This window comes from Ambystoma mexicanum, chromosome 3p, assembly GCF_040938575.1.
Source record: "Ambystoma mexicanum isolate Mex_15411 chromosome 3p, UKY_AmexF1_1, whole genome shotgun sequence".
NCBI lineage: Eukaryota > Metazoa > Chordata > Amphibia > Caudata > Ambystomatidae > Ambystoma > Ambystoma mexicanum.
This window is the reverse complement of record NC_090925.1, coordinates 386,713,552-386,726,239: the sequence shown is the minus strand read 5'-3', so window position 1 is coordinate 386,726,239 and position 12,688 is coordinate 386,713,552. Positions and strand designations below refer to the sequence as shown.

The 12,688-nt window shown below is 43.5% G+C and overlaps 1 protein-coding gene across 2 annotated transcripts in view; it reads left to right on the top strand.

Annotated features, from left to right (window-relative positions):
- Nucleotides 1-12,688, top strand: part of GNAS (GNAS complex locus) — a 2,205,902-nt gene that overhangs the window by 1,138,315 nt on the left and 1,054,899 nt on the right. For both annotated transcript variants that reach the window (XM_069651056.1, XM_069651057.1), the window contains exon 2: nt 9,692-9,764. In XM_069651056.1, coding sequence (XP_069507157.1) covers nt 9,692-9,764 — 73 coding nt within the window. The remainder of the gene's footprint in view (nt 1-9,691; nt 9,765-12,688) is intronic.

The following is a 12,688-nucleotide window of genomic DNA, read 5'->3' as shown; positions in this document are numbered from 1 at the left end:
TCCACCAAAGATGGTTGCTGATTGACTTGGACCACTGTGAAATACCTTGCAATTCTTTTTTTTTTTACCTGCAGCCGACAATTTTTTATTGATTGATTTTGCAAGATGCCAAACGTCAAATTGGTGATTTATATTTTTGTACTCTTCTCTCATTGTCTTGGCAATTGAAACGTGTCTGTCCGTGGCTATCAGGTCGATCACCATTCCCCGCGATTGTAGTTCTTGCAATGATGCTACAAAGCCAACTTTCTCCATGGCCACTGAGGATGTACTTTGTGACACCTGCACGACCACCGAACTCACAATTTTCTTACTTTCCATGTCCTGAAAGTGGTAGGTGCAGTACTTGGCTGAAAATCCTGGGCTGTCGCACTGTCCATCACCGGCTAGCCTGAAGCGTTTGCCCGCGAATGTACTTTCCATTGACATTTTTTCCATTCTCCAAGCTTCGCTGATGGCTGGAAATAGATAATCGGTTTGGTATTTGTAGAACTGACTTTTCGCAATGAAATGGATTCCCACAAACTGAAAGAAATACTGTAACTTTTTAAAACTTGAACCACTAAAAAGTGCGGCCGCTGCACAAAGTAGATTGCCTGCTGGCAGTTGCCCCAGCATGGGTTGTGCAGACCATGCGAACGGATGATATTGTGTACAGGTGGCATGTATTTTAAGGTTAGTGCCTCGAATTGCACGAGTCACATTAATCAATGGCTCCCCACATACTTCCCCACCAACCCAATGCCCACATTTCATCATCATAATAATATCCATCAAACAGCTATCGAATACAATGAATTTGGCCTCTTTCCTTATACTGTCACTCTGCATCCCAGCTGGTTCGGCCTGTAACGTTGAGGACATGTCACTCGCATGAAAGGTACAATCTCTGATATCGTCTTCCGCTATGCTGAGTGATATTGATGGTGTTTCATTGTCGTCCACTTCATTCTCTTCCATTGCAACATCTGTTCCTTGTCCGGAGATGGGAGAAAAAAACAATGTCTTCAACTTTCGCGCGCTCTTATTTTTTGCGGGTGTGGATTCTGTGAATTGATCTCCGACTGCATCCAAACTACCAGGAGGACATTCACTATCAATGGCTGGTGGTGGTATAGCTCCGTTGTCAATCACTTCATATTCTTCCCATTGGCACGATGCATCTCCAGTCTCAAGTCCCTGCCAAAAGGTTTGACAAGCAACATCTCTCGTTCGCTTCACTGTCTGTGTAGATCTAGTTCTTACACCCACTCGCAACTAGAGGACAGATTAGAAAAGGGATGTTCAGTTTAAACACAACTTACAGTATTGAACTATTGACAGTGAAAGACAACATAATATAGTGAACAGGACACTAACCTTCTTTTGCTTTCTTTTCTTTGAAACTTTCTTGCCTCGAACTTCAACATCTGGACGCTGTTGCTCCGACTCGTGTGTGCATGTCTCCACTTCCTCTCGCGCTGCAACGACTATATTTTCATGATAAGCACATCCATCACTCACTGAGGCTCCATCGACTCCCTGAAACATAGAACTTTCATTAGTATGTATAATAATATTGAAAACACAAAATGTACTTGGGGACCAATACCCATACGTACATCTCAATAGCAAAACACGAATGAACGCATTGTGTAGAACATTCAAACGACAATAGTTCACGCATTGTTGATCTAGTTAGATTGAACTGTCAAGATCCATACCTCAGGCTCCGCATAGACTTCCATTGATGATATTATTGAAGATGACGCTTCAGCAACTCCCTGAAACACAGTAATTGCATTAGTATGGTTTTCTATTTTGTTTAAAAGAACATAAACTTTCTGCAGGCGTCAACGGCTCATCTAAATAGACCTGCACAAATGATCAGTTGTCTAAAATAAATAATGGATATCTAAATATGATTCGATTTGCTCCATCGTTGGAAGTGTCACCACCCAGAGATCTGCATCAACTACTAGGGGTGATGTTCTTGTTGAAGAAGCTCCGTCAGCTCCCTGAAACATAGTACTTGCGTTAATAAAGAAGGAAGTATAGCGGATGTAATCACGTCATTTGATCTCGCATGATTGATCTGTCAGTATCCATACCTCGAAATGCATAAGAACATCAAGGGACGCTGTAACTGCGGTGCACACTTCTGCAAGCTGTTGCGCCGACCCGTAACTGCATGCTCCCCCTTCTTCTTGGACTAATGCTCCATCGACTCCCTGAAACATAGGACTTTCATTAGTAATGAACACAATATTGAAAAAAGAAGACACATAGGAGGGCGACGACAGAAGGACATACCAATGGCTAAAAACGAAAGAAACATTGTGTGTAACAATCACGCTACAAGAATGCAAGATCTGATGATCTCCATCGATGGAACTGTCGGAAACGTACCTCGAGCATCTGAGTGACATCTACGGTTGTCGTCAATGCGTTGGACTCCTCAGCATCTCCCTGAAAGACAGTACTTGCATTATTTTGGATAACAATAATTATAACTGAAAACAAAGACTAGAGGACGAGTACTGTGGTGTACCATTAGGTAAAATAATTACACGATCAATTAAAACTATTGATTTACATGCCTAAAACAAGTCAGTGTCAGAATAGCTAAGTAAGATTACCCGATAGGCGCTTGAAGTGGCTGATGACTGCAATAACGACACGGATGGAGAATCTTCCGCCTTCATATTGAGTGGATACATAAATGGGGAAATTATTGTTAGCTAATGCTACACACTACCGCAATGCCGAGAGAGAAATACGTAAACTTGACTCACCAGTGGAGGGATGTGGACGAATAGAGTGGGAATAGCGGTTGAGAGCAATTTTCGCCTCGCTCGCGGTGTTTTCTTCTTTATTAGCAATGATGTGGAGTACATGTCTGGGCTAAAGTGCCTGCTGCAGATGCGGTATCGATCACCCCTCTTGTCCGCAAAGACTTCTAGGACTCTACTTTCTATCTCAGAGGCTGGATATCCGCAATATCGGACCCATTCTCTTATCTGATCTATTGTCTTAGGGAAAACATGCATTATAGTACCTTCAGATTTGTTATGGGTCTTCGAAGGGCAACCGCCAATGGAACAGGCAGGCATTATGGAAAGTTCTGAAAAGTAAAGATCAACAATTCTCTATGAATACCAATGTGTTAAAACATTAAATGACACATAAAAGGTTCAATGCAAGGTCCGTTTTGGTTCTTGGAACTATACACGTTATTCACATGCGGATAAGTATTTCAATAACTTTCAAAAAATAGAAAAAGTAATTTGACTAAACTCAGAACATGTGACTAGTTCCTTGCATGTACTGTCGTGAACGAAAAGAAAACATGGATGCAATTTGATGACTACTAGCAAATAGATATAAATTAAAAAATTGGGCGCAAAATGATTATGGTACATGGACTTACCTTGACGAACAAACAGTTGGATGCAGGGATCAGAGTAGTTTCTTGTCGTAGAACAGGGACCAGTTCACAGGTTGCAAACTGACGAGTTTGCTCAAAGTGGTCACGGAAGTTCACAGAGACGAAGAGCAGATAACCAGCACCTTCACGGGTTGACTAGCAAAACGCAAAGAAGTTCTCATTAGAAATATGAAGTGGGTTATAAAGAATTCGAAACAGGGGTGTGTTTGTGAATGAATGACGTGTATATGTCGTGGCATTATGCGGTTTGCAGGGGGCCGTCCAGCGTGTGGGGGGATGCTTGGCAGGAGACACGGGGTCTGGAGGTAGACATGGGAACAACAACCCATGCTCTATAGACCACTTTGAAGTGTACATGGTCTTTGGCACCTCTTGGCCTTTATCGCTCCCTGACAGCTCCACTTGCCAGCACAAGTACCCCGGTGCGAACTGCCTTTGATAGGGCGGGGGGTGGATTGGGGCGGTGGTCGTGCAGACAAGACACAGGAAGACTTGTGAATGGAGACACACTTATGTGGATTGCAGGGGGGCGTCCATCGTGAGGGGGATGCTTGGCAGGAGACACGGGGTCTGGAGGTAGACATGGGAACAACAACCCATGCTCTATAGACCACTTTGAAGTGTACATGGTCTTTGGCACCTCTTGGCCTTTATCGCTCCCTGACAGCTCCACTTGCCAGCGCAAGTACCCCGGTGCGAACTGCCTTTGATAGGGCGGGGGGTGGATTGGGGCGGTGGTCGTGCAGACAAGACACAGGAAGACTTGTGAATGGAGACACACTTATGTGGATTGCAGGGGGGCGTCCATCGTGAGGGGGATGCTTGGCAGGAGACACGGGGTCTGGAGGTAGACATGGGAACAACAACCCATGCTCTATAGACCACTTTGAAGTGTACATGGTCTTTGGCACCTCTTGGCCTTTATCGCTCCCTGACAGCTCCACTTGCCAGCGCAAGTACCCCGGTGCGAACTGCCTTTGATAGGGCGGGGGGTGGATTGGGGCGGTGGTCGTGCAGACAAGACACAGGAAGACTTGTGAATGGAGACACACTTATGTGGATTGCAGGGGGGCGTCCATCGTGAGGGGGATGCTTGGCAGGAGACACGGGGTCTGGAGGTAGACATGGGAACAACAACCCATGCTCTATAGACCACTTTGAAGTGTACATGGTCTTTGGCACCTCTTGGCCTTTATCGCTCCCTGACAGCTCCACTTGCCAGCAGCGCAAGTACCCCGGTGCGAACTGCCTTTGATAGGGCGGGGGGTGGATTGGGGCGGTGGTCGTGCAGACAAGACACAGGAAGACTTGTGAATGGAGACACACTTATGTGGATTGCAGGGGGGCGTCCATCGTGAGGGGGATGCTTGGCAGGAGACACGGGGTCTGGAGGTAGACATGGGAACAACAACCCATGCTCTATAGACCACTTTGAAGTGTACATGGTCTTTGGCACCTCTTGGCCTTTATCGCTCCCTGACAGCTCCACTTGCCAGCGCAAGTACCCCGGTGCGAACTGCCTTTGATAGGGCGGGGGGGTGGATTGGGGCGGTGGTCGTGCAGACAAGACACAGGAAGACTTGTGAATGGAGACACACTTATGTGGATTGCAGGGGGGCGTCCATCGTGAGGGGGATGCTTGGCAGGAGACACGGGGTCTGGAGGTAGACATGGGAACAACCCATGCTCTATAGACCACTTTGAAGTGTACATGGTCTTTGGCACCTCTTGGCCTTTATCGCTCCCTGACAGCTCCACTTGCCAGCGCAAGTACCCCGGTGCGAACTGCCTTTGATAGGGCGGGGGGTGGATTGGGGCGGTGGTCGTGCAGACAAGACACAGGAAGACTTGTGAATGGAGACACACTTATGTGGATTGCAGGGGGGCGTCCATCGTGAGGGGGATGCTTGGCAGGAGACACGGGGTCTGGAGGTAGACATGGGAACAACAACCCATGCTCTATAGACCACTTTGAAGTGTACATGGTCTTTGGCACCTCTTGGCCTTTATCGCTCCCTGACAGCTCCACTTGCCAGCAGCGCAAGTACCCCGGTGCGAACTGCCTTTGATAGGGCGGGGGGTGGATTGGGGCGGTGGTCGTGCAGACAAGACCCGTTTGCCGCAGGGCCTCACCAAGGAGAGGCCATCTAACTGAATGTAAGAGGATGGCTGCAGGATCTACTACATGGAAGGCAGGGGGGTGAGTTTATAAATACCTCACCCTCCCAGGAGAATATATGGGGGTCATCTCTGTACCCGGTGCCCAAAAAGAGGATTGATTATGATCAACCATATTTATTATTTACCTATAACCATGTTTTGTATCAATAAAATCCAACAGCTTTTTATTGCCAACGCTTGATGCCAACCCACAAAATAATATATGTATGACTGCTGCATATATGGGTTCAACGGTTATGTGGATTGAAGGTGTGCGGCCAGCGTGAGGGAGGATGCTGGCCGGAGACATGTGGTGTGACAAGACAAGGCACTGGAAGGCTATTCAACGGAGACACACTAGATTCATTTAAAAAATCAAAACAACCATTGTTAAAATATATGTTGGGCTTTATTTTAGATTTTAATTAAACATAAATAATAAACATTACACATTGTAAAGTTGAGGTTGCAGCACATCGAGGGAAAATCCGCGGTATTGTCCACTGTCACTGGGGAAATGTTGTCTAATGGCAAGTACCGCACAGGCAGGTATTACTCTCCGAACGCGGTGTCCGAGCCTCCCGTGAAGCCACCAAGTGAAGCAACGATAGGCCACCAGCCTGTACCACCTGTGAAAAAAAAAGATGCAAACTGTATTAAACTGACCAAACTTTCTTATCAATGTCGATTCAGGTAACACATGTCATTTTTCTTAGAAAAAAATTATATCTAGAAAATGCACTATATGGAACCAATTTACATGCGTTCGAATGATATGTAAATGTAATTTTATATGTGGGAGACGACCATGAAATAGTGGTGGCATCACTGACATCACAAACAGAGTATACTTACTCGTTACTCGGATTACGCGGACGAACAGTGCCACGAAGTTCGTGCATAAGCACCATCATCATCCTCAACACTGTCCGTGAGAGGCAGGCTTCCCTGAACTCTGGCAGCTCGGTGATGCATTGCGGACTTTGCTCGCCTTCCTGCAGACTTTGCTCGCTTTCCGAAATGTAGGCCAAGCACCCGGAATTTTCACGGCAGCAGCAGTTCTCCTCCTCAGTTGGCATTAGCTCGCACCGATTGCACGTGCACCAGGTGGAGACGCCGTCCATGCGACATGGTCCAGGCTCTTCATCCGTTGACTGGTCCTCCCAACTGCCGTCCGAATCCCCATCGTTTTCGCGTGCTTGCCTTTCCAGTAGTTCCTCCTCGGTGTACTCGGGCTCGTACATATACGGCATTATTGTGGCCATTGTGCGGTAAAGATAGTAAAATAATTTACAGAGATGGTACAGGTGTTCACACGGGCTACAAGCGGCGAAGGTAGCTGACCAGAGCACTGAAACGAGTCACAGAATACTCAAAGTAACACAGAGAGAGTAATGGAATCGAAAATCTGCTGCTGTATGTTGTGAAACGGTCTGTTTATACTTATTGGGGAAAGAGGCGTCCTGCCATTTCCATGGCAACACGTCAATAGCTGAGGCGCAGCGATTGTTGACACGAGACGTGCTTGAAATGGGCAGTACGCGTCTGCTGATGTCAGGCTCAGGGGCGGGGGATTTGATTTAGTGCCGCAAAGGCAGGTGAGCCAGGTCGATGCGGCGAAATGATAGGATTATCACAAAATGGAGGCTGATTTCGAGTGCGATAATGGGCGAAAAGTCGGGTAAGGTCCATAGGTAAGTTTCCTACGATCTACCGATTTATGCTTACAAACACATGGCCGACCCGTAGGGACAATAAAAAAAAGTCCCGGAACTATCCTTTAAGGACCGGTTCACTTGCCCCCATAAACTCCAGGTCGGCCTCTTAAAGTGTGCTGCTATTAATCCAAAATAGGTTCCAAGGATGGCAATCAATTCCATTCCCCTTTCTGTTATCAATTCTCTTTTCTCGCCTTCTTCCCCCTCCCATCAGTAAGGCAGTGAGTGAGCGATTGAATGATTGCCCGCCCACCCCAACCCCACAGAGCCCCCAGAAGGTATAGGTTTCAAATTAAAAAAAAAAAAAAAAAAGAAACCACTCTTTTTTTCTGAGGTTTGTATAATTTCTGTAATGTAATTGGCCAGTGCATGTAATGAGTGTCCAAAAAGTGATGAGTTTCTGTTCCAAAAGTGATGAGACACTTCTGTCCCCTTCATGCTCATTGGGCATATTAATTAAGAGGGCAGTCTGATGAGAGTGACTTCTACATCCACTTTCCCTCCCATTTGATGTCATGTCATCTTGGATGATTCTACATTAAACCGTTCTAGTTTTCTGGAACAGCGTGTTCCTCAAATGTGATGGTTACTATCCGTTCATCAGATTACTCTCACTTAGGTGAACAAAATAATGTGATTTTTGTCTTTGCATGACATATGGTGAATTAATTGGATGTTTACAATTTTCCTTCGGACACTTCCATATAAAAATTGTTCAATCTTGCGTCAACAGGCTTGCCGGCACAGACACTACAATATATAAAACAATGGCGCGTGCTGTTTGTGTGGTCCCCATTCGCCTAATTTACATAATGAACATAGTATTACAAAAATATTGTTTTACATTCAGCTGATGGAGCTTTTCACCCTGAATTTCGTTTTGGAAAAAGTCTCTAGGGACCTTCCTTCCAATAGTTACAAGAGAAAATATGATTCCATATGAACATTTCGCCTAGTGCTTTCTTTTCTTACATACTGTAGGAGGAATCCGAATCTGAAATGCCATATCAGTTCGTGGATGGTACAGCCAAATGGTGTCCCTTCCTTTATACTTCAAGCTGGGGACCTTTAGGACCTCCTGAGAAGCTTGGTTGCTATGGTAGAAGTTCTTTAAAGTACTGTGCTGGCAGGGCCATTAAGATTCTGCCCTGAACCCTTTGAGTGATTCCAGGAGCTTTCTATCACTTGAGACAGACTTCAAAGTGTGAAATGTTTCTTTCTAGAATGACCTGGCTGATCTACAGATCAGATTATTTGAGAGGGAACTGCTGCTCACCGCTTCTCAGAGAAAATTAATTTGATTTTTAAAGGTCTTTAGCCTTAGCTCAGAGGTTGTTGGAGTTGTAAATGAGCATCATTTGCTTTGCTTGGTAAGGTCTGGTTTTATTTATTTATAGTTTAGATTTAGAAGCCAGTTTTCGCGCATTTGTCTCCTTGGAAAGCATCTCCCATGTCCTATAGCTTGTTGGGGGATGTTTTCTCCTTTATCTTACAGGACAAAGTGGCGTTATTCACTGATGCAACATTTGAAAGGCATTTCTGCTCGTTTACACAAAATAAGGCACTACTATAACTTTCTCTTTGAAACCAAAGTCATGCCCAAGACTTACATTTTTGATATCTGCATATTTCTTTCTACGAAGCCGATTCCCAGTCCTGTAAAAGAAAATATACACGACGTAAGGCCCAATTCAGGGTTTCACTTTCCTATAAACTGTTGTGCTTTCATTCCTGTTTAGACTGTTTCCATTTTAATAAAAGTTGCTGTAAACTTGTTAACTGAAGTATTTATCTAGGGCTTTGGGAGCTACTTCGGCCATATAGTCGGATTGTAGATATTCTGTGAATATCATACATTTTCCCCGTACGTGTCATTTCTGAAATGATGTGCGCAGGCTACAGTTCATTAAATGTGCGCTTATCTTTCTTTGCATCCTTTTTTCGTTCGCATAGATTTCACTACACCCATGTGCTGTTCATGCAGTCTAAAAGCTTATTAACATGGCCATTAAAATGTCAGCTTTAGATAGTGGTATTTCGTTGAGGAAAATGGGGTGGTTTAGTTTGTGTGTGTGTGTAATCTACATTAGAGCTATTGGCACACTTGTGCATGTATTAACATGCTGCTTATTATGATGTGCTGTATATGCAAATGCATTACGAGATCAAAATATATTGTATGTTGCCCAGGGTTCAACTTTGCACCACCATACCTGAACATTTGAAATTGTACACCTCCAATTTTGTCGGTCCTTTTTGTTCTTGTTTTTTATATGCATCAAAACATTTTGTCTTTTATTTTGAATAAATGTCTAAAATATCTCGCGTTCATGAATGGCTTTGTCCTTTTTTTCATTTTTCCTCAATCTTTATTTCCATTTTTTAGGTGCTGGTGAATCTGGAAAAAGCACAATTGTGAAACAGATGCGCATTTTGCATGTCAATGGATTTAACGCAGAGTAAGTGTATTTGTGCTTCTTTTTTTCATGTCTATAATATAAGCAGGCCTGTATATTTTCTTTCCAGTGATATTGTTACTTTGCATGTTAAATTGATAATAAACAATAACATTTTGATTCTAGTAGGGGTTATAAAACTTCATATGATGTGTCTAGTACTCAGTTTCCCTCAGCACACTGCGTGCTCCTTTTGAGGGGAATATATATTTGCAGCTGATTTCCTACCGCTATAGCTGGAACCGTACGATTTTAAGAATGTTCTTTGTCTTGTAAAGCTGTTCCTTTGTGAGAAACGAGTGATATTTTTCAATGTTTTGTCCAAACATTTTAGTTTGTGGGTTTTGGTATTTTTGTTATTTCCTTAGTATGGTGGATCCAACCTGCATCCCGTTTTTGCTCGAAATGAATGTGGTTTATTTAGTAGCTTTGTTATTTCATTGACTTGAGCTACCATGATTCTCCTAGTAAGCTGTTCAGTGTTGAGTTTGCAGTTAATTATTTAGATAAAGCTTTCCATATGGTTATTTGTGTACCCTTGTTTGTGTCTTACTTTTTAAGATTGTTGCAATGCGGGCTAGTGGATAAATTGTGAGATCTGAATTTTAATTGCGACTTCCGCACTTGACTCCTGCTCAACTTCAAATTGATACTTCGCTTGGACACATGCTAAATCGTAGTTGAAAAAAGTCTGACTGTAAACCTACTTTATTCATAAAGTAAAGAAGACCAATTGTTACATGGCATACACATACTGCAGAGTAATATTCCAATGAAAGATGTTAAACCTGTAGTAGATGACATTTTGAAAAAATCTTAAATGGGCTAATTATATTCACAGTTGTATTTATAACTGGTCTTTAATTAGGAGCCCTAATGTTGAACTAGGTGGTTTTGGTACACACATTATCACAATGGTCATAGCCAATATGCTTTGTTTGCTGTTATTTGTGACACTAAATGTGGTGATTTCCTATGGGAGACCACCTTTTGCTGGACTACGAGAATATATATGGCCGCACATGTTTGTATATGTTAAATGATGCAGCAAAAGGTGCCTTTAGGCGCTGTTCAGTGTCGTGTAGCCTGCGGATAATATTTTGAATGTAATCACGTTGCTTATTTTCATTTTTTTTTTTAGCTGTGCTCTTGCATACATGAATGCCATTTATCTCATGAATGCCATTTATAACGCTGTTTGGTTAGCAGATGCTACTGAAAATGTGATGTTTAACAGTTATGACGATGTGTACTTCCCTTGGCCAACGCCTTTCCAAAAGTAAAACGCTTGTATAATAATTCAAGGATGTTCTGCAGTGTGGCATTCTCTGAAAAGATGATTGCTCTGGTTTTAGTAGAGCTTCCTTTAATCAAAGTCCTATATTTTTTTTGAAGAACGTGATGGAGGCATAACAAAGTAGTTTCCTTTTACTGATCTTAGCAGAAAAAAAGTCTGCAAAATTCATACAGACTGGTTTGGACAGGCTTCTAGAAAATCTTCTAGTAGTGTGTTGCAGCAAAAACATATCATAGCATAGCGTGCTATGAGGTTAGATGTCGGCATCATTCTTGGCTCTTATTCTATTTCATTCCCACTACTTCAATTTAGTTAATGGTGCTTAAATACAAATCTAGGTTTCATCGTTGATTCTTCTTTCTTTTCAGGAATAAATATTATCGGTTAATCACATGTCAATTTTCACTTTTTAACATCAGGAAGATTTGCCATTTTCGGACCTTTTTGTTATACTAAGTTATTACTTGAGTCTCTTGTACCCCCTCCGTTAAACTATTGTTCTCTTTTGTTGGTCTCACTAAATATTGAATTCTTACTTTTCAATCAATTTTACACTTTGCTTTTTGGATTCTTTTTAAATAGTGCAGTTCTTACCATAATACCCTACTTGCAATGACTACCCATCTCTTATAGATTTCATTTTCATTATCTATGTATTATTTTCATGTGTGCCAACCCCGCCTCCCTGTACAGCCACCAGAGACACTGCAAACCCTGACCGTACACTACAATTACCAAGTGTCTCTGCTCACGCTCTTTTACATCAACTGCCAAACGAAAACCTAATTACTACACTTTCTGCTGCAGAACGCTTCGTCATGGCTCCTGCTGCCCTGCTCTCTGACTGCCCTGCCCTCGTCTAGCTCACCCCCCCCGACTGCCTCAAGCCATATAATCCCAGCACTGCCCATTCACACCACATTCACCAAAATAAGGACACCACATAGCTCCTTCATCGTCGTTTCCACGCTCAATCATCCCACGTGTCCAAAACACAAGACAGCCCAATCTACCTAGCGTACGTCCTTGACATGCACAGCTACAAGCAACTCTGCTTTCCAAATTACTAACGCCGTTTTCAACAGGATTTCCCATAATTCTAGCTCTACCTACTACGCTCGGAGGCAGAAATGCCAGGCTCAGACTGCGCACCAGCCCTTCGACCATCACCCAACTAGCTATTTGCCCCATAGACCTGCCAGTAATACTAACCCCAAGTTGGACAACTCCTCCTCAAAGCTAAGCCTAACCCATTCTGAATGGACCCGTCCAGCCTCCCCCTGCACAACCCAAGAGCCACCTACAGCTTGTACCGGCTCTGGCCATCTTTAAAGACTCAGTTTCAGAACCCACAACGCTCCCCTCCCCCAAAATCAACTCCTATCGGCCCTCGCTTTCCAAATTACCATAAACCTACATCACCCCCTACCATCCCAATCTGCCCTCCCCTTCCAGCACCTTCTCATGCGCCCTGATAAATGCACATTCCATCTGCGCGCATGCCCCTGACATCCATGACCTGCTAGTAGAAGCCAACTTCAAGGCATAAATTTAGTTTTCAAAAATTGATTAGCAGAGTTTGCTAATTAACATTTTATTGATTAGCAACCAGACCATTTTGATTAGCAAT